The sequence below is a fragment of the Rhipicephalus sanguineus genome, chromosome 2 (genome assembly GCF_013339695.2).
Source record: "Rhipicephalus sanguineus isolate Rsan-2018 chromosome 2, BIME_Rsan_1.4, whole genome shotgun sequence".
NCBI lineage: Eukaryota > Metazoa > Arthropoda > Arachnida > Ixodida > Ixodidae > Rhipicephalus > Rhipicephalus sanguineus.
In genome coordinates this window covers 95,716,028-95,739,254 of record NC_051177.1, presented here as the reverse complement: position 1 = coordinate 95,739,254, position 23,227 = coordinate 95,716,028, and the positions used below count along the sequence as shown (strand labels likewise).

Genomic DNA, 23,227 nt, shown 5'->3' with positions numbered 1-23,227 from the left:
AAAGTTCACAAGGACCAGCGCAGTCCTTGTGAACTTTTCCTTTGTGTCTTTGCGTGGTCTGCGCAAATTTTCCACAACGCAGTCTAACCAACTAGCCCGCCTTTCCGTCCTATTGCAATCCTAATGGCGCCGCAATTTCTTTCTTACGAAGTATTCTAGCACTCAAGTTATCGTTAGGATTTCGGGCCCTCATTCCTACAGCCGTTATGACTTTTTCTTATCCGCACTCTCCTGGCTAGTCTGCAGATACCTGCCGCTAAATGCGCACTGCAAGTCTCGGACACACTCGAACCAGAACTTGCCGGCTTGCAGTAACAAGATGGCACACCATACAACACATCCGCCTTTCCGAGAACAAGTCAAGGGCGCTTCCATAATTCAGTGGAACGCCAGAGGTTCACTCACATCCGCAACAGCGTCATCCCTTCGCTGCGCTGGCATTACATCAACGTCGCTCACAGCTTGAGGTCTCTGGTGAATTTTGTGCCAAGATCGCTGGGGACATCGCTATACCGACCGACCTGTTACCACATGACGTTCCGGTTGCACGAGATCAGCAAATGGAGGTTCCATTGTCTATGGAAGAACTGCATGCAGCCCTGAACACGTGCAGGCGCTCGTCGTCCCCAGGTCCAGATGGAGTGACCTATGCTGCCTTACGTCACCTGGGTCCGAAGGCACAACGCTGTCTCCTGGACATATTCAATCAATCTTGGCATGATGGCGAAGTCCCCGACGAGTGGAAGTGCAGCCGCCTGGTGCCTTTGTTGAAGCCCGGAAAGTCTCCGCTGGATTTGGCATCATACCGGCCCATCGCACTAGCAAGCTGCATCGGCAAGGTCATGGAGAGGATGCTGCTGACACGCATGGAATGGTACCTCGAACATTATAACATCTATCCTGATGCTATGGCTGGCTTTCGACGGGGTCGATCTTCAATCGAGAGCGTCATTGACTTGGTGACCTCCGTTCAGCAGCAGAAAGCTAAGAAGCGGCTGTCGGTAGCACTGTTCTTAGACGTGAAAGGTGCCTATGACAACGTGACCCACGAGGCCGTTCTCGAAGCTCTCGAAGCAGCAGAACTTGGAGGTCACGTCTTTCGATGGGTAAGAAGCTACCTCACAAAGAGATCCATGTTCGTCCTAACAGAAGATGGGCCTACGAATAAGCATTTCACAAGTCGTGGGGTGCCACAAGGTGGCGTGCTGAGCCCGACTCTTTTCAACCTAGTTCTGGTGGGGCTCACCGAAACGCTGCCACAGACGGCTAATATATCTCTCTACGCTGACGATATCTGCATCTGGGCGTCCGGCGTGACACGGCCTCAAGTGCGCGCAAGAATACAGAGGGCGGCAACATTGACATCTGCATACCTTCGCCAGCAAGGTTTGACTATCGCTACAGAAAAATGTGCAGCAGTGGCATTTACACGCAAACCGATGTCTTTCTACCCAGTGTGCATCGAAGGCCAATCAATTGCTTATAAGAGCAGCCATAGATTCCTAGGTGTCATTGTGGATCGCGACCTAACCTGGAGTCCCCATGTCACACATCTGAAGAGAAAACTGATATGCATTGAGAACATATTTAAGTTCGTTGCCGGAAAATCATGGGGACCATCCGTGCATTCAATGCTGCAGCTTTATACAGCCCTCTTTCTCGGATTTCTACGGTACAGCCTTCCTGCCCTGTCCAACACGTGCAAGACTAACATCCGTGCACTACAGAGCGTGCAAGCCCAAGCACTTCGGACATGTCTTGGCCTTCCAAGATGCTCATCGACAGTTGCAACTATCGCTATCGCACAAGAACAGCCGGTCGCAACTCATATCATCGTTGAGACGCCGAGAGCGTACATACGGCATTTGTCACGGCTACCGTCACATCATTTAGCGTGTTTGCCAGCACGGAGGCCCCATGCTTCATTCTGCGGTATTGTGACAAAACACTACGACATATTACCACCTGGCTTCAAACCTGCGATGCGTCCGGCATCTGCGTTGTGAACTCTGCATCAACCTGACGTGTGCTTATCGGTTCCTGGAATCGTTAAGAAGGCACGCATGTCACCGCTAGCCCTGAAGCAGTTGTCTTTGCGTCAGTTGGAAGAAACCTGCATTGATCGCAAGCATGTTTACACCGATGGCTCCACTAATTCCAACAGCTTTACCGGAGCGGTGGTTGTTCCATCTGAAGACGTACTGTTACAGTTCAAGTTTTCTCACATCACGACGTCGACAGCCGCAGAGCTCGCCGCGCTTCAAGGTGCGGTCAAGTACATCCTGCAGCAGCCACCTAATCGATGGGCCATCTTTTGCGACTCCAGGTCAGCCTTACAAACACTACGGTTTGCTTTACGGCACGGATTACACGAACAATCCGTGTACGAGATAAGGCACGACTACCACCAAACACTCGAGGAAGAACATGATATTATATTTCAATGGTTGCCGAGTCATTGCGGAATTGTCGGCAATGATCGCGCGGATGAAGCTGCACGATCGGCTCATGACCAAGATCTGCGGACACCCATACCACTCTTGAGAACGGACGCCGCGTGGCGACTACAATCACTTGCACGCCGTATCACTCTTCTGCAATGGAATACGCCGGGTTTTTCCAACGCGCGCCTGTATTCGATTGACCCAAATTTGCAATTTCGTTTGTCATCAGGGCTCTCAAGACGCGATGCAACTTTACTGTGCCGCATGTGGTTGGGCGTGGCATTTACGAATGCGTATTCGTGTCTCATTGGAATGGCCAGCAGTGCAGCATGCAACATTTGCGCCTGCGAGGAGACGCTTGAACACATTCTATGCCACTGCCCATCATACCAAGCTCAACGACGTAGTATGGAAGTCAAGCTCCGTCACCTGGACTCAAGACCGCTGACAGAAAAAGAAGATCTTGGGACCTTGGCCTACGGTCTCGCATACGCGCAAGGCCACGAAAGCCCTCTTGTGCTTCTTGAGGACCACCGGACTTCACGAGCGCCTGTGAACTAACAGCGCGAGTTCGTGTTGTGTAGTTTATCCATCCCTTTCTTACTCTTCTTCTTTCTTCTTTACCCTTTCTTTTCTATTATTCCCCCTTCCCTCACCCCAAGTGCAGGGTAGCCAACCGAGCCAAAGCTTGGTTAACCTCCCTGCCTTCCCTCTTCGTATCTCTCTCTCTCTTATACCTCATGTACGCCACAAAATTAGTCAGCCGTCGTCTCACAAAATCGTTTCCGCTTTAAAAGTGCATGTAGGTAATCCGAAGTTGGCCTCCAGCTGGTTTTACAGTACGGGTATATACTTTTTGTTCTTTTTTTTATTTTCCAGAGTAGAAACGTGGCACAAACAAGGATTAATCAACCGCTACCCTCGCCCCTACAGCTGGGCGGACGTTGGTACGTATTTAGCTGGATGTGCAGCAGTCGCTGTCAGGTCATTATGACAATGTCGCACAGTTTACTGCCGTTGCGAGCTCGCGCAATATACCATAGCGGCTGCCTGAGCTTCGGAAGGGGCGCACGTACGCGGTGATTCAGTTGCCACGAGGTCTCAAACAACGCGAGAAATAAGCGACACGCTGGCGAGGTTTGCCGCTGCTCTTTGTGCATCAGCATTCGGAACCGCTACAAAAAGAAAAGAAAAAAGGTGAGCTTATGGCCGACGAGTGCCTTAACAAATGGCCCTATTCAAATCTCCGTAAATTGTCTCAGCCTATACCGGTTCGGCTTTCTGCGGTAAACTCTAGAACCAAAAAAAGAGAGTCAGCTGACTCTTTTTTCTATGAATCCTGGCTTGCCAGTATATGACTCTGTTTAAAAAAAACAATTGAGCTCTCTTCAGATTTCACTGTACTCTCGTCGGAGAGTCGTGAGACCCAAAAAGAGAGTTAACGTGACTCATTAAAAAGAGTCGAATACGTGGCAAGTTACGAATCACCGAAAAGAGTAATACATGCTCATTTTTTTTTGTTGGAGTGTAGTGTGATTGCTACGTTAGCGTTAGAGTGGGGAGATATTATGCTAATAAGTCAGTCAGGAGCAATTCATTAATGACCGCATCAATGCATTGCCCACAGAAATGAATACAGAGAAGATTCGTCGCAGGGCTCACTCTCTCCAACCCCTCTTTTATTTTTCAGTTTTTAAAAATCATTTTCAGATACTCTGAAAATAATTCTGAATACCAGACACGCTTTCGCGTAAAAGAAATATTCGTCCGTTCTCAAAAATATTTCACTCCGTTTCCACTGATCTATTTTAGTGCGCAAGAAATGCTGAACTTAAAAGCAAATTTTACTACAGGGCTTATGCGAAAATTCTAAAGTTAGAATACATATGAAACATTTTGGTGCGCTAAGTGATAATCACTTGACCGATATGAACCTAATCCGTCCCATTTCAGCAAAAGGAAAATTTTAATTTTGCCCTATATTTTGTTCTATATATAATATTTGTCAGAAGAAGCAAGTTAGAAAGAACTTGTCTAAACAGTGTTACTGGTTTTGACGTGTCGATTGCTCAGTATTGCATACATCAAGGATTGGGATATATCTGCCGCCGAGGGCATTTAGCGCGTAAGCGTTTCTTGTCTCAGCAAACAGTGCTTTCGAAGGGTGTGAGCACTCGCTGATGTAGCTTCTCTACCTTCGATGAATCACTTGTTCGAGGTATACACCTGTGGAGGACTTATACCTGTGAAGCGCTTTTTTTCGCCTCATACAGAACCCCCCATAGCCCACGTGAGCATTTGCATGTCCATTCGATTCCGATAGGAATTTCAATGAAACTTCACTGAATATATATATATATATATATATATATATATATATATATATATATATATATATATATATATATATATATATATATATATATATATATATTTGATTGCTGCCTTCAGAATTAGTTTTTCTGTAGTGGCAGGGATTTTAAGATGGTTACAGAAATTATTTGGGGCTGTAATTAAAAAAGTTAAATTAATGAACCTTTTAATTAGTGGAGTTAGGTGGTTGTGTCAAATGGGAGAATTGAAGTTCTTCATGTCAGAAAACCAAACCCAACTTTGAGATTTCGAAAAAGTGGCATCTAGTGATAATTACGAAGTAATGAAATACAGCCAAACTCAATAGCGAAACCTAAACAGAAACATGGAAGAACGCAACTGCCATATTCTTCTGAGACGTCCAAAATGAGTGAATGACCTTTTCTGTAGTGCTAGGCATTTTAAGATGGTTAGAGACATGACTTGAGACAGTAATTAAGAAAGTTAAATTAATTAACTTTTCAATTAGTGGAGTTAGGTGACCGTGTCAAATTGGGGAATTGAAGTTCTTCGTGCCAGAAACCCATCCCAACAATGAGATTTCGAAAAAGCTGCCTGTAGTAATAATTACGAAATAATGAACTTCAACCGAATTCGATGGCTTTCGCTGTTGAAAGCAGTCGCATTTCGTTGAATTTCATTACGCCACAACAATTAGAAGAGGACGCTTTTTCGAAATCTCTAAGCTCGGATGAGTTCCTCGCATGAAGAACTTCAGTTCTCCCATTTGACGCAGTCACCTAACTCCTCTAATAAAAAAGGTAATTAATGTAACTTTCTTAATTACTGTCTTAATGATGTCCTTAACTACCTTAATATTTCTGCCGCTACAGAAAAAGCAATTCTGAAAGCCCCGAGCAAATATCGCATTTTGGTCTGGTCTCTCTCGGCTCGGGACACAAAATTTGCCGACTGTGGCTTAATGTCGCGTTCATGAAAACCTTTTGCCTTCCGAATTGGCATGGAAGACGGTGCTACTTGCAACCACTGCGGCAGCGAGGAAACCATGGAATACGTTCTTTGTCGCTGTCTTCGCCACAGAGCACACAGGCTGTAGCTAGAGGCCGTGTTGGCCCGCCTTGACGATAGGCCCCTGACGGAACAGGCGGCATTAGAATGCAGTCCTAAACTGACTTCGCGCCGGAAATCTATAAAGGCCTTAGCGAAATTATCGCAAGGCAGTAGCCTACTGGAAAGATTGCAGTAGTCCCACTCGTCACCTTTCCTTTTCTTTATTTCTTTTTGTACGCTTGCTTTTTACCTCGGCTCTATTTTCCATCTTTCACCTTTCTATTCGCCCTAATGTTGGATAGCAAACGAAATGTTTCAATTCTCGCTAACCTTCCTGCCTCTCTCTCATTTCTCTCTCTCTCTCTGCATGTGCAACGCACGAAATTTAAGCTAAGTATCACACATAGCGTCGACCGTGGCTCCCGTAACACAACCCAACGCTAGTTTAAACGCACATGGCTGCAGCCAAAGCAGATAAGGGTAGTACTATTAAAATAAAGAAGGGACATGCTACTGTATAAATCGCAGTCAGGAGCCACTTCACGTTTAATGATGTATTGTTTAATAGGAATAAAATACAGACATTGCGGATACCGGACGCGAATTTTCAATATAACGAGGTCCCAGACAGAGTTAGCAGTCACGACGCGGCCGAATTGTGCAGCTGTTATAAGTGTGGCAATCACTAGGGACATTTGACGAGTAATGACGACGTCTAGACCAGCAGGGGACATTTGGTCATTACAGCTGGTAATTACATCATTTAAATTGTTATAATGAAGCGATGTAGCTTGAGGTTGGCCCTGTCGTCATTCTTTTAGGAAACTCAACGGTGAGTCTAAGCCACACTCCATATAGCTGCTTACCGGAGGTAATGGTGAAGAGTGTAAGAACCAATAGGATGGCGGAAGGTCACGGTGGGTGCGAAGCGTTCTTGCGTCTGATGAAAGGAGACTGTAGCAGGTGTCGCTAGCGCTTTCCGATAGGTAAGGAGGCACTGGAATTTCTAAAGGAATACGTCTACTTAGGACAGGTAGTAACCGCGGAGCCGAACCATGAGAGTGCTGTAACTAGAAGAATAAGGATGGGTTAGAGCGCATTCGGCAAGCATTCTCAAATCATGAATGGTAGTTTACCACTATCACTCAAGAGAAAGGTATATAACAGCTGCATGTTACCGGTACTTACCTACGGAGCAGAAACCGGGAGGCTTAGAAAGAGGCTTCAACTTAAACTGAAGACGACGCAGCGAGCAATGGAAAGGAAAACGAATGGTGTAACCTTAAGGGACAAGAAGAGAGCAGAGTGGGTCAGGGAACGAACAAGTCTTAAGGACATGTTACTCGAAATCAAGAAGAAGAAATGAACATGGGCAGCACATGTAGCGCGTAGGCAAGATAACCGCTAGTCATTAAGAGTAATTGACTGGATTCGAAGAGAAGGCAAACGCGCGAGGGGGAGACAGAGAGTTAGGTGGGCAGATGAGATTAGGAGGTTTGCGGGTATAATGTGGCAGCAGCAAGCACAGGAATGGGTTGATTGGCGGATCATGGGAGAGGCCTTTGCCATGCAGTGGACGTAGTCAGGCTTATGATGGTAATGACTGCCCTTCAAAGCCATCACCGCCAACTTGCTCTTGGAGGGACTATAGAGGAAGCAAAAAGCCGTGGAACACGTGACACGCGATGACGTTTCTGCTGACAAGAGAAAAAGGCGTGGCAAATACAGTTTTCGAAACCAGAGTAGCGAGCGAGGAGATTGCTCTCAGCGATTTAATATTTACGTGAATAAGTAAGAATAGATGGGCGTTATACTCTAAGCTTACTTCTACCTACATACATATATAGAATGGTGGTCAGTGTACTATATTTTATGAACAAACGAACACGCCTTACTGAACGAAATCGCTTCTTTGAGCCACAATGTTACATGCAAAAAATGTATCTACAGTACATTTCAATCTCGATTCGTCACGGCTATAAATTGCGGTTTTTAGAAGCTTGCTCGCCAAGCTTCTTATGCTCGCGCCTTGTCCTCACCTGCGTGACCGTCGGCGTGGCGGCACACACCACGCTCGGCGCAGCTGCGCTCTCTCCGGTGATTTCAAGAATGCTCACTAGATGGCGCCGCCGCTCAAGGCGGCACACACCACGCTTGGCGCAAGCGCTATACGCGATGCGCAGCGCCTATAGGGGCGCCACTGAAAACCGCGTAGCGGCGGCCGTTTGAACCGCTGGCGGGTCGCGTAGCAGACGCCTCCTTTCACTGCAAGCATGACGGAAGTGCGCGCGTGCGATTTGCCGCTTGTGCGCGGCCCAAATAATTACTTTTGCGGCGATAGTGTGCGCAAAGGAGCCGCACTTTATCATAGTGGACATGTGTCCGATGTCACAGCTGTGTTGGACGACAATGTCACCATACGCGGCAAGTGTTTGCCATAGACAAGCGTCAACAAGCTTCCCTACGAAATGGAGCTCATCGTAAGTACACCGCTTTCTTTATGACGTCCCGATCACTAATGCCTGCATGCGTTGACGCATGAACCAACGTTTTTTTTTCTCGACACAGTAGCTTCGTTTACGTGCCATGTGTTTATATAGCAGATTTTGAGGGAGCGCTGTCGCACCGGCGCATGGATTTCACGGGTGCGGCCACGCGAAGGGTCAGCGTTGGTAAAACTTTGAAACCAGCACGATAAACTTGTGAAAAAGTATCTCGGCAGCTTGCGCTAGTGGCGCGGGATTGAGTCACTGCGGAGCTGGTGGTTACCTAGCTTGTCATAGCAGCTTGGCTACGTATTTGCTGGGTGTGTCCAGATAAGAACGTCGGTGCATGTCCGTCGACCCCCTGTAATTTCGCTGAAAAAGTATATTTTGTTGTCTATAAATGAAAGCAGGCGTTCTCTTATTATTTCAACCTTTCTTAAGCGAATTGAGCTGTTTCTTGTTTATGTTCTTTCTTTTTTAGGGAGCGGGCGAGCGCGGTCAGGCTGCAGAAGCGCCGCTTGTGCCGCCACGCAGCGTCTGCGTTATCACGTTACCGACGTGCCATAGGATCCTCTCAGTGGATCCTCTCCAGCCACCTTCTTTGTGAGCCGTACGCAGGCACCGGTGATCGCATTCCAAAGCCATCATTAGGTGGAAGCAGGGGCTTCTACCTAAAGCCACCTGAATTTTTTTCAGTTTTGCTTGCGTATCGACACGCACACATACAAATGCACTCACGAACATACACAATTATGGTTGAACCCCACCCCGAAAAAACTTTCTGGCTACGCCCCTGGGTAGAATGCAGCCGATTTCGTGCAGCACACGTGTGATTCCACGGCACTTTTGTAAAGGAGCCGTCACCTGCCCCACATTCTCTGGCATTGCGCTTCGCACCATTCGTTTTTCAAGAGAGCCTAGGCATCGCGTCTTATCAGTAATAACAACCTCATGTGCATTGTACCGTCTACAATGCAGGCGAGGCGACCAAGTGTAAACGTAGTAGCGTTCGCTGAAGACGTAGCGACATAAATGGAGAAATAAAAACACGGTAATCGTTCTAACACTGCCGTAAACAAAGCGCGATTGCTTACCTTCTGCGTCGTACGGCCGCAATCCACCGCCGCCGTCGCTCTCGCTCATGAAATAGCACCGGAAACCTGTAGAAGTGCGTTCCTGGCGATTTTTTGTGTGTGCTTGAGCAGCCGACAACGCAGCAATTATTTCTCGACATCGCTGAGGCCCGACAGAGTGGTTAAATCACGATGAAAACACATTCATCCGTGCACTCGCGTAGACGCTTGCGAGACCACCGCTCGCCGGAACCCGTCAGCGCTTCCGAGCCGTGGCGGCAGATGGCGTCGTCGGCGCTTTGCGCATCGCCTATAAAAAAAATAGGTGACTGCTCGAGGGCCGCACCTCTCGTTTCGCTGGCTTCCTTTCTCTTCGCCGGGAGCTCACTAAGTGAACACTCTTCGTTGCCGCTCTGTAGCATGAACGGCAGCAGCGCTTCGGGCTCGCAACGCAGCAGCAGCTCGGGAAGATCTCGCCTTGCCAATAACCAGCCAACACATGATGTCACGTTACGCTCTCCGATGCGTATCGTACGACTGCAAACGTCCCACCACCATCAGGGGCACCTGTATCGATGTTGCCTTCTCGAACTTTCCATTGCGTCCCATCATCGATGATCCCTTGGCAACATACTTTACTGGTCATAAAGCAATCATCTTTAAAGGGAAACTACCCGAAGGTCGCGGTATCGAATCCCGGCCTCGGCGGTTGCATTTTCGATGGAGGCGAAAATGTCTGAGGCCCGTGTACTTAGATTTAGGTGCACGTTAAAGAACCCCAGGTGGTCAAATATTTCCGGAGCCCTCCACTACGGCGTCTCTCATAATCATATCGTGGTTTTGGGACGTTAAACCCCAGATATTATTATTATTAAAGGGAAACGAGTCCCCAAGCTCATCGAGGGACGCCCTTCTTGTACTTTGTAAAAGAAATCTCTTGTGTATATGTAATGCATATAGTCCATCCATCATAAAGCAATCATCTTTAAAGGGAAACCAGTCCCCGAACTCATCGAGGGACGCCCTTCTTGAACTTGGTAAAACAACATCTCTTGTGTATATATAATGTTTATAGTTCATCGAAATGTATATATACTTCCTCAAAATGTATATAGAGCATCCAGCCTTACATTATTAAACATTGTGTATGTAATGCATATATAACAACGTTGTCACGTTTATATACGATGGTAGAGGAATGTGTTTGAACTTGGTAAAACAACATCTTTTTTGTATATATAATGTTTATAGTTCATCCAAATGTATATATACTTCATCAAAATGTACATAGTGCATCCAACCGTAAATTAATAAACATTGTGAATGTAATGTATGTATAACACCGTTGTTACGTCTATATATGATGGTAGAGGAATGTGCACGGAGCATTCGCGGTTTACCCGATCATCTCCGAGCAAGCTCCTCTAACATTATTCACTTCGTGGATATGGCGGTGAATTTTTTTCTTCCATCTGACTTCTTGACGAGCCATGAAAGTTCACCTGAATGCAGTTTCTTTTTTGCTCGCGCTACCTGGTCTTCACGGTTTTCAGCCAGGCGTACGATATAGGAACAGCCAAAGTTACCCACAGCTAGTAAAGACTAAAACCGTGATGTCTCGGTCCCGCAAGAAGAAACTAAAGATTTTCCTCCCGGGGAGACGCGAACGGATATTGGTAGAAGTGTGATAAGTTGGTGCGTGTGCTCGGGCCTCCGGGGTGGCGCCGTCGTATTTTCCAAGGACATACGCTCACCTTGACAGCTTTATTTCTTTTTCTCTAGCGAATACTGTGCCACCGAATCATCTCTCTTAGTTCCTCACGTGTCACGATGCGCTAGAGCTTCCGTCCGCTGCTCTCAATCAAGGCTTGCGCAGTGTCATCGCAGTGCTGATACTGTAACATCTGACTGTCTCACGCGAGCGCGCTTTTCAGAAAGCCTTGTTTCGTACAAAGGAGGCGGGACACGCTGTCTGGAGAGAAATCTAGGGGCCTCGTGATCCTGCGCTTCTTCTTTTTCCGGCGAACGAACGGCCCATAAAACGCTGTGGGGACCGGGTGTATGAGCTCTCGCCGCCTTCCCGTATAAGCTTCTGCCGTCGCTATAGGCCAAATGAGAAAACTCACCGGGTCCCTTATGCACAAACGAAAGACGACTGGAAGGCGAAAGCCATCTTCTTTTTCTTCTCAGTCGATCTATCCTTCCTGCCCCGCCACACTCCGACAGCTTTCTGCACATCACGTGATTTTCCGCTCCCTCCAGGATCGGGGGCACTTCACCCGATTTTGCACTGCCTCCGTGATGGGCTCACCGTTGACCAAGCTAAGATGTCATGCGATGACGTCATTGTGAGGTCACAAATTTTGCTGACCTGTGACGTCATGAGGACCTTCATATGGCGAGGTCGTCATGTGATAATTTTTTGCATCACTCGTGTTGAGGCCGCCGACGCGGGACGCCGGTCAATGTTCGCTTTCGATGAGGCGTCCAAGGCTTTCGTGTTAAAAAGTGGCTGGTGTTTCGACGTGGAGATGCGGGATGCGTCGCCATTCGAATCACTGTATGGTGAAAAGAGTGAAAGCCCTCCTGTGAGCAGTGTCATTTTGTGATCTTGCAGGACTCTAATCGAGGAACGGATATCACCGGATTCTTTCTGCCCTCGACGGGGACAACGTGTGATGACGCCTGAAATAACTTGGTCGACACTGTTCTTCTCTCACAATGCCAACCGCACCTGGCTGCCGAAGCGCGACCATAGGACAGAAGGTTGGCCACTGACTGGCAATCCACTGCCGCTCCTCATCATTACGGCCGCTTACGTGTACTTCGTCAAGGTGGCCGGTCCCCGATGGATGTCCCACCGCAAACCCTTCGACCTGAAAGCCTGCATCCTCGTCTACAACCTGTCGGCCACCCTGCTCAGCGCCTTCTTCGGGTGCCGCTTCGTAAAGCTCGCGTACTGGGACCTTGGCCACGCCTTTCTGCAGGACCTCGACACGATAGACTCGCCCGCGAGCCGTGACATCTTGCGCTTGTCCTGGTGGCTTTACATGTTCAAGCTGTGCGAGCTCGCCGACACCGTGTTCTTTGTGCTGCGCAAGAAGAACCAGCAAATCAGCGCGCTGCACGTCGTGCACCACGTGATCGTCGCCTGGAACTTGTGGATGAACGTGACCTACGGCGCTCAGTCACACATGACGTTCATCATATGCCTGAACAGTTTTGTGCACGTGTTCATGTACTCGTACTACTTCCTGGCGGCGCTTGGACCCGCCTACAAGCGGCTACTCTGGTGGAAGAAGTACATGACCATGATGCAGATTTCGCAATTTGTCCTTCTGTTCGTGCATGGTGTGGGCATGGTGTTCGCCAAGGGAAACTTCGTGGGGCTCTTCGTGTGGCTCGAGGCAGCACAGGCGATCCTGTTATTCGTTTGGTTCAGCATTTTCTATGTCCAAGCGTACTCAAAAAAGAAACTGTAGGTCCATGCATAGTAATGTCAGTGAAAAAGGGCGTTTTTTTCCCTTCAAGCCTCTTCGACATGAGCGAGCTAACTGGTCTATCTTCAAGGTAGTGTGTAGGCAACTGTCCTTTAATGTTTTTCTATCTCAGCAGAACGAATGTTTGAAGGCACTGATATTTTGACACCTAGTTACATTTTTATGCAATGTTGTGCATTAGTTAAGTATCGAAATTCGGTGGACGAAGAAAGCGTTTCTTGTTGTGACAAATATATTGAGTTTTGAGAACTTACCTGCTTTTATGCTAATACTGCGAACTATCTGAAACGTAAAGCTCAATTTTACAGTGTTGCGATGGCGTTTATACATGTTCCAAAGTTCTTTATCTGATGTAACGCCTATTCACCCATGCACCAATGTCGGTCGTCAGCCGGACCTTCTCTCACCGGCTCTCTTAGTGTCATTGTGGAAATGTTGGTATTGAACGAAGAGCTATAGTACTCAGAATAATTTTTTATAGCGAAATATCTTATGAGATCACAACAACACCCCATTTTTTGAACGCCGCCGCCAGTGTTCGTAAACGCTATCGCGCAAAATGAAAACAAAACAAACAAACTTGGAGGACGCTCGCGCTTCGCCTTCAAGAGTAACACGTGATAGCGTAATCGGGCCCCGTGCACATCGCCTTCTTAACTGCTAGCCTAGCTACGGTTCTCGGTGCATGCCACAACCGTGCTGCAAGGAAACGAACGTCTGTGCGCGTAACATTGATCGTTTCAAAATATCCTAGAATTCCTACTGCAAGTGCAGTGGTGCAGTGCCCACTACGCCATAATTCTTCCTTTTGCGAATCAGCGAAGGGGCCACTACGCGTCCGTAAGGCAACACGCGAACCTACGTAGCTGCTCACTCTGTTGATGCTTTTGCTGATGATGATGTTTAAGTATGTCTGAGCGCTTTGTAATGGGTGGGCCTTTGGAACACCCACTCGTTGCGCAATTCACATGTCTTGACGCCTGGCGCGATTCTGCGCTTCTGCCACGCAATATTACATGCGTTAAGAAGACTCCTCCCACTACAAGACATTCATATAGTGTTTTTTTCGAAGCTGTTTCGAGCAATGGCGTGGCTCTGTAGTAGAACACCCAAGGTGGAACACCTGCTTGCCACGCAAAAGGCCTGGGTTTAATTTTCGCTAGGACGAAATATCTTTATTATTTATTTTATTTGCATGTTTGTCAATTTCTTGGTCAACGACAACGCAGATTTTTCGCTCACAGCCAACGACGCCGACACCGACGCCGACACCGGACTTTCTGCGAAACGAGCTCTTTAACACTATCACGTTTATATCCGTGACCGCCTGGGAGTTGAACCCGAGCTCTCTGTGTGGCAGGCGAGTGTTTTACGACAGAGCCACGCCGGCACTTCAAACTCCTTCGCAAGAACCCTATATATGCAAGGAATCGCGTTAGCAGATGTAATATAGGGTGGTGGAAGAGTAAAATAACAACCAGGCGTCCGACAATGAGAACAGCGCAACGAGTGGGTCGTTTAATGTTTCCCACAGATTACAAAGAGCTCAGCCATAATTCTTCATCGTCATCAGCCACAGCATCATCAAAGTGCACATAATGCCTTACAGATGTGTATGAAGATGTTTAATGAAGAGGAGGAGGAGAGGTCGGCCTGGAAAACGGGTTTCTAGCCTGCTACACCTCACGGTGGTAAGGGGAAAAGGGTGGAGGAGAGAAAGAAGGAGGTGTGATGATAGGTGACTATGGCATGGCACAATGAGTCACTGTACAGACTGTACTGCGCGGTGTCAGGACACGCGCGAAAGCTTTTGTACCATTGCACATGCTCCAAAGGCGAGCATCTAAACCTGTCTCGCTTAGGAACCTTAATAGGCACTTTAAACTCCGTTAGGCGCTGTCTACATGCTCCCAAGCACCGAAAAGCTTCTCCGAGAAGAGTCGGGAGTCCAGACGATCTATGACGCACTTAAGTGACTGTCCTTTAGTCGCGTACTCGGGGCACACGCACAGGAAGTGGCTAATAGTCTCTGACGTGTGAAACACTCCGCAGTTAGGGTTTCGCTTCTGTTTAATCTTGCATAGGTATCATCGTGTACATGCAACACTCAGCCGCTGAAGCTTCCTAAAGACGCTCAAGAATACGCGAAGACGACACTACAATGAGCGCGAGGTAAGTGCTGCTACACAGCAGGAATGGCGCACAGACAGCTTTTACGCGTTTGGTAAGACTGACGCAATGTCCCTAACAAAAAAGCAAGAATTTTTTTTTTACCTAGCAACGTTGCGTTGGTGTGATGAGCAGTGCCGCCACCAACACTGCTGGCATTGCATCTCAAGGCTGAGCGCGATGAGACAAGCAAGAAAATTGGGGCAGCTACGCGCCAGTGCTGCGAAGACTGAGGAAACAGCGGAGCTGGTGGCCTTAACCTCCTCCTTTCCCTCCTTCTCATCCTCGCTTCCCTTTCCCACCCTTGCTGTACTTTACGATAGAAGACTATGTTATGCTTCACTCTCTCCCCTCCACCTCACCCCCACCTATCTTTATCACCCCCAGCTATAGTAATAATATACATGGTTATGCTATGCTTAACCCTCTCCCCGCCTCCTCACCCTCCCTTCCTTTTCCCACCTCGTTGCTATACTATACCATACAATAGAAGCCTATGCTATGCTTGCCTTCTTTCTTTTGCTGTTTCTTTCTATCTCTTTCTTTGTCTGTCTCTCTCTATTTCTTTCTCTTTCTTTCCTTGGCCTCCTCGCTATCTTGTTCTCGTTTTGTCGCCCATAGCAGCACAATCAAGTTTCCCATAAATGCTTGTTCTGCTAGTGTGCCTGGATAGCCGAGTGGTTACGACGCTCGCCTTCGCACCGTGGGTGCCTGGATTCGAAATACGCCTCGCCAGGAAATTTTGTTTTGTCTTATTCATTTCTTCACCTCCTCCTCTCCACTTCCGTTCTCCTGTCTCCCTCCTTTCCTTCCTCCAACACATTGCTAGGCGGCTCACTCGCCGAAACCAGGCGCAACAGTGCCAAGTGGTTGCTAGGCGACGCGAGTTTCTGGTCCTCGCTCTACGGACAAACGAAAATCGTAAACAGCTCCGCTCGTAAACACCTGCAGCCTTCAACCTTCAGAGCAGGGGGCCCCATGTACACAGGGCCGTCGTGGCTGGGATTCAATCCCGCGACCTTCGAGAGTCGAGCGCCCTAACCAATAGATCACTACTGCGAGTATCGGAAAAATTCTGTACATGCCCCTGGTTTGAAGTGTACTGTGCGATCCGCTGCTGCCGCTTTCCGCTTCACGGTGTGAAATCTGCGTACAAAATTTGCAATTGGCCAGATGTGAAAAGGAGCCAGAACTGAAGCGAGCCATGTCATCTAATCTTGGCGTCTAACATGTAGCGAAATAGAACAGATGAGATATTATATTTAACGCACTTTTTTATTATCGTGCGATAAATAATATTCCTTTCAAAATACAAACATAGACATGAAGAGCATCATCCCCTGTCTACCTGATCCTTAAGGCCACAGATAAATTGTAAACAAATAACTAAATTACCATAAGTTCTGATCGCTGCTGTGGTGAAGTCATTAAGGTGCTCGGCTGCTGACCCAGAAGCCCTGGCGTCGGTCCCGGCCTCTGCGGTCGCATATTGCAGTAGGCGAAATGCAATTGGCCCGTTTACTGTGCATCGTCAGTGCACCTTAAACAACCCCAGCTGGACAATTTCATCCGGAGCCAGGGTTGCCACTGCTGGCTACTTTTCGCCAAATTGGCGAATTTGAGAGGCCCTTGGCGACGGGAAATTATGAATGGCGACATGGCGAATTTTAGGCGATTTTCGGCATTGGTTTCGACTGAGTTAATGTCAGTGTCTTCCCAACGAATGAGCGACAACATTCTCTTTTTCTTGGTTTTAGACGTACCAGTAAAAGGCGCACATTATGCGCCATTTGGTACGTCCGTCCTGTAACTCGTGTGTATCTCCTCAATTAATCTAGATTCAAGAGGTACTCGCGCGTCCCCCAGCGCAATCCCAGCAAAATGTAAGTCAGCGGATAGCTTCGTGTGCTACGATGCGGTGGTGTTACACTATCAGTTCATCGCTTTAGGCGCTTAAAGATTTTCCAAAGTTCCGCTTCTGAAGTGGCCAAATGACGGGTTGGCCGCGACCATTTGTTCCCCCAAAGCTCCAACACTTCTGAATAGCTCGGCGACTTCTTGACTGCTGCGGTGTCCCCCAATTCGGTATGTATAGTTTACATTCTGAATGAGATACTTTTGGGACAGACCAAGAAGTCGGCTTTTCTGGGCAGCCTTCGGAAACGGCACGGAGACGAAAGGCTGCACAGAAAGCCTCGTGCGAGCATTGAAAAGGCTACGTAGTTCTTTCGAATAACCTATTTGCGCTGCTTTGTAATTAGGTTGGTGGATTCTTTGACATGATTCCATTGCATTGACATTCTTTAACTTATCCACAGAAAGGCTGTGCACGCCGTCCTTCTCTTGTTCAGACGCACGCTAATGCGAAAAGAAAATTTCGGGATGAATGGCTCCGGGACCAATAACTTAAAGGTGTGTACGAGCTTCGGTGTATGTGGTGTATGTGGACGAGCTTCGTAGTTTTGTCAGTCTTGAAGCATGATCGTATCGTATTTAGTAACGTAAGGGTCGGGCGGGCTTACTCAATTGCCACTGGAGCAACCTCGTGGTTTCTGTATTAGCATAAGCCATACATGACGTAGTCTTGCGATGTTGTAAAGGTAGTGAGGAAGTTTATTACTGGGCCCCGTTGAACGGAATCAGTCGCAGCGGCATTATCTTTTCTAAACGGAGTTTGTGCATTTAAGGCAATACGTTTTATTGCGGTAGCAATTATATAAACACTCTAAGCTGACTTTTGCCGTCGCCGTCGCGGTCAGGTCCCGGATATATATACACATATATATATATATATATATATATATATATATATATATATATATATATATATATATATATATATATATATATATACACATATATATATATATATATATATACAATATTAATGAGAACTAACAGACAATAACGCCAAGGAAAGTATAGGGGGTGTTATCTGTAGTATTTAGAATATAAATGTGAAGAAAGCAAAGTGGACGAAAAGATGACTTGCCGCCGGCAGGGACCGAACCAGCCACCTTCGAATAACGCGTCCGATGCTCTACCACTGAGCTACGGCGGCGGTCATCCTCCCGTCCACTTTCTGGGGTATATATGTTGATTTATACCAAGGAGTGTTAGTCAGCGCCAATCGCAGCCATGGCGGCGAGTGTGGAACACTCTTTTTCTGCCTTTCTGGCGTCACGTAGCACGTGATCTTTTTACGAGCTGGCAGCTGACCAATAATCCCTCGCATACTACCTGAAGGCATTAAGTCTGCCAGGACGAGACCGTCGCTATGAAGAAGGAAAGCAGATGATTTCTAAGGGCTCGTTTATCTTTGTTAGACACAATATTAATGAGAACTAACAGACAATAACGCCAAGGAAAGTATAGGGGGTGTTATCTGTAGTATTTAGAATATAAATGTGAAGAAAGTAAAGTGGACGAAAAGATATATATATATATACAAGACATAAACAAAAATAAAGCAGAAAAAAATTCTGAAGCACCCGACCGGGGATTCGAACCACCAACCCCTCGCTCCCCAGCCCGCTGCATTAAACTCAACCATGCCCCAATTTTCGCGTAATTGCCTCTATCCAGACATGAATTACATCAACAAGCACATAGAGGTAATAACAACAAATAGTGTCAGTCCTACTGGACGGACATCAATTTTAAAATTCCTTGAGCACTGTCAAGGGTTCCACCCTCGACAACCACTCAGGTACAAACTCCTGCGCTTTCTGTAATTTAACAAATTTCGACAAGAACTCTCGAAAGTACATTCTTGCGGGCCTTGCATCTATGCTTCATGTATGCTCCGGCGAAAGAACGGCAAGCTATTTATATAGACCATTTACCGCGTGGTGGTAAGCAAACCTCGGAGGAACTTGAACGTGTTTTCTATCACGCAAAGCTCCTAGTTGCCTTTCAATTTGAAAACTGCCCTTGAGACGCGCACGACAAAGTGGCCCTTTTCTGTACCCACTCGTGATGTGGAAGGAAAAAAAAAGACTAAGAACATTATGACACGCCGCGACGCCGTCTTAAATCGGAACTGTTGGCATTAGACGACAGACCGTTTAGCATGAGGAAACTTCTGGGCCCGTGGCCAACTGGAGTTTTACAGACGCACGCTTTAAAAACGTTAACACGTTTCTTACAAGACAGCGGCATTGCTGACAAGTACTAAGAAATAACGAACTTTCATTTGTATAACACATGTCGTACTTATTATGCGCAGTCTCATATGACACCCATCATATGTGTGTGCTGAAGTGAATGACGTATCAACTGTTATGTACACACGAGCGAATACATTTTCCTAAATACCAGACGTGTGCTTTGCTGTTTTTGTGCTGGTCGGACCAAATATTAACGACGGACATTATCAGAGACTTCATTCGCTGACTTTGGAACATTTCTTTATCATTTTGTTGTGATATGTGCCTATAAGTGTGTTTTTTGCATATGTGTGGACGAGTGTTCTACTTTCCATGAAGTGCCTTGTATGTTTTACTTTAAGATATGTGTTCAAGTTTCACTCAAGGGCTAAGGAGTAGCCGGCGCCATAATTGTGCGCCAACATCTCCTTATATATCATATCAATAAAAAAAGAAAAAAACACCGGGCACACCTTACATCAGGCGCCCCCGTGTGGCAGGAAACGCAGGGGGTCACTCCACGCACCGCAGTTTAAAAGAAAAATTGGCCGCGTATCTGCGTGCTTCGCTGCAAATGTCGTGTAAAGACGATAGATGAGGCGCTGTGTGAGATATGGACGCCATCTGGCAATACGTCGGGAAACATGAGTGCTGTGTTGCGTGCTGGTAGTCTCGGTGCAGCAGCAGGCGAAGACCGGCGATGACCAACGCGACCGGCGGGGACGCCAGCCAGCCCGAAAACGCGGTTTGGCGCGAAGCGCTGAAGCAGAGAAACGTCCGCACTCAACGCGTACTCTCCACACACTCTTTTATTTACACGTCGCCTAGGTAAAACAGGAACGCCAGAGCGGCGCCCACAACCGGCAGCCTGAAGGCCGCCCACAACGCTGCTTTTTCATTTTTTAAATATTTTTTTTCACCTTCTTCGCCTTCTCAAAACTAAAGTTTTTCAACACCAACCCATGGCATTCCGTACAGTGCAATACAGAACCGAAACCGAAACACAACAATGAGCTCGTGCGAAGGGCACGGAGGAAGGCAAATTTCAGCGCAGTCGCACTTTCAGCTTTGTTGACAGGCAGGCACAGGCACAGACAGGCACAGGACAGGCAGCGCCTGTCCTGTGCCTTCTTTTACTTCGTCGTCGTCTAGTGAGCGCTGTTTCAACAAAGATGAACGCATACCAACTCGCTCAAGCTTCCATTCTTATGCATTTTCAGCGCAGCTTAAGAAACTAGGGTCCTTAAAATTACGTATGTATGCATTTTCTCTTAAAGGAACACGCCACCTAATACTTACCTAGTGATGTTGCACCTCAGATATGTATGATATTTACTTTTTGATCGACAACGTTCACAAGTATGAACAGCCGTACCAGTTCAAGACGGCTGGCCCTTGGGCAAGTGGTTCAACTTTGGCCGAGTGGCTGAATCGAGGGACGTGCCGACAAACAGAAAGACAGACAGACAGAAAGACAGACCAAAATTTCTGCGTTTAAGTTCCCCAAGAAAGACTATCGTCTTTAAAAGAAGTACCTAAGAGCATCTGATTCTCCATTTTCGACGCTTGCAGCGCGTTGCTCAAGCACAAAGACGTAACAACTGCGACAGTTGTTAGTTCACACTTGCCCTGTGCATGCCTGTGCGTTCTTTTCGGGCGTCCTTCTTTGTGCTTCAGCGGGCGCGCTGCAGGTATCGAGCTGCTTCTCGTTCCTCGTCTGACATTCCAATTTCTTGCTATCGCATTCATTGCATCGCCCTTGCGGCGAAACTGTGACTTCTTTATTTGTTCGCTTTCGAAATGTTTTCATGATAGGACTTCGTCTACTGAACAAGGACAAGCGGCAAATTGCAAATACTGCATCTGTATATTGAGGCCTCAACGCGGATCTTCTGAAGCGCGCTGACTCTAAGAAACATAATGATTACGTTATGCATGCCGCACAGCAGCTCAAGCAGCTCTTGCTCAGGTTAGTGAGCCAAATTTTGACCAAGCAAGGTGCGAAGTTCGAATTGCATTGTACACAGCTACACGCACATCAGTAAGTGCGGTTCACAAGCTTGGTGGAATTGTGCAAGAAGAATTGAACGGAAAATTTTTAATGCATCGTACCAAGTGCGCGGCTATCATCAAGAATGTGCTCGCGCCACACTTCAAGCGCAAGCTTAAAGTGTGGAGACCGGTGTCATATCAGTTCAAACCGAAAAGGTATATATGATCGGTTCCTGTAAGACTTCTGTCCTCTCACCTTCAATAAGCCTTGCTGTCTACAAACAACGCTTCCATGTGTTTCTCACAAGGTTTACCACACCTTTACCTTTGAAAGGAACGGACATGGATGGAAGGATATCATGAGCGTTCCATTCGAAATGGGTTGTAAACTTTGCGGCACCAAGCCCATCTCGCTGCTGGTCGGGGAGCCAGGCGTGCCAAGCACTCCAATGGTGAAGCAGCGATGCGAGTGGCATTGAAAAACGCCAGTATAACGAATAGGTTTTGGATGGTACTGTATTCTACGGGGCTATAAGTAATAGGACATTTTTATTCCTAGGTAAACCGCTCTTATCACGAGTGGCGACATTCTTGGCGAACTTCGGAAAAAAAATGGCGACTTTTGGCGACTTTTTCGTCGTCGTTTGGAGACTTTCACTCGAAAGTCAGTGGCAACCCTGTCCGGAGCCCTCAACTACGGCGTTTCTCTAGCCTGAGTCGCTTTGGGAAGTTAAACTCCGTGAACCAACCGACCCTTCAGTGCGCTTGCATATAGCTAATCTCGAACAGACGGTGATTTTCAGGGTAATTACGTCAACATTAAAAGTCGAAGCAGTAAGGCAGGTGGCAACGCCCTGTGCATGACCTGAATAAAGTTTATCATCATCCATCCATCCACCGAAGCAGTCAGGGTTGCAGTTGGTGGCTATTTTACACCATACTGACTACATTGCGACACGGTCTGGCGATGAAAACTTCGGATTGGCTCCATGCCTACTTTCTGGCTACATTTACCTTTTATGTTGGCGCAACTACTAGCCATATTTATTATTATATGCAGATACAATAGAAAGCAAGCATAGATACTACGCATTGTTTCTAAGCTTTTCTGTTGTGTTGGTCGGTTACCTGCGATACATTAGTGGTGCAGGCTCTTCTCACATTCTGTGTCGGTCGGTGCGCGCGCGTCCTCCCACCACCATCGAGGTGGCGCGTATCGAGGCACCCTCAGGAAGGAGTGAACAAGTTGCGCGCATGTATAGAATCGAAAGAATGGAATTTTGTTGAAGGGGTTAGTTTCCTTGTAACACACAACCAAATCAATTCAACAGACACTTACCTGATATGTGTAGGCAAATCTAGCATGCTGCTCACGCTGCCCACCATTTATCCTGGCGCAGCGCGCTAGTCCCTAATGCTGATGCGCAGCGCGCGTTCATTTTTGCACTTGACAATAACAGAAATCCGCAACAACATGAAGCTGGTCTGTTCGTGTCCTAGAAGTTATCACTGTCTGAAGATGGAATGTCGTTATGGTAATTGTTAATCAAACTTGGTGTACCGCTTCAAGGAAAGCATTTCTCTTTAGGCCAGCAACTTAATATGCCAGAAACTTTACTCGTGAAAAAGAAAACTCCGCACCAAGTTATGAACTCTGTAACTACGCGATAGTATATGGTATCGTAACCTTGTAAACAACACTTGATATCACATGATAAGTCAAGAAACGAAGAATGATAGATTCCGCGATTGTATACTTGTTATTTAATCTTAGAACAAACTGTGCTCGACTGTCTCGCTTCCCCTAAAAGTTCGTTTGCCCGCTTTCATCTCGCATCTCCTGTAATCTGCTATTTCCTGATGCGCGTGCCGCGCCGATGTCGGCGTAGTTGCGCTGAAGTACGAGAGATGGTGCGAGCGTTCCTGCGCCACCTGACATCGTGGTTATTCGAACGCACTCACGGCCGGACTGGAAAGGCGCGCGAGCGTCCCGTCTAAGGCGGAACACCCGCGAGCCTTTCCAGTTCGGCC

General features: G+C 47.2%; 2 protein-coding genes across 2 annotated transcripts in view; both read left to right on the top strand.

The window, feature by feature from the left end:
- LOC119381227 (elongation of very long chain fatty acids protein AAEL008004) overlaps positions 1–23,227 on the top strand; it is a 55,369-nt gene that overhangs the window by 17,620 nt on the left and 14,522 nt on the right. The gene's annotated exons all lie outside the window — the stretch shown is intronic.
- On the top strand, positions 12,035–12,981 carry LOC119381226 (elongation of very long chain fatty acids protein 7). The gene has a single exon (XM_037649169.2). It carries the CDS (start codon positions 12,066–12,068, stop codon positions 12,867–12,869), a length of 804 nt encoding a protein of 267 aa, XP_037505097.1. The 5' UTR covers positions 12,035–12,065; the 3' UTR covers positions 12,870–12,981.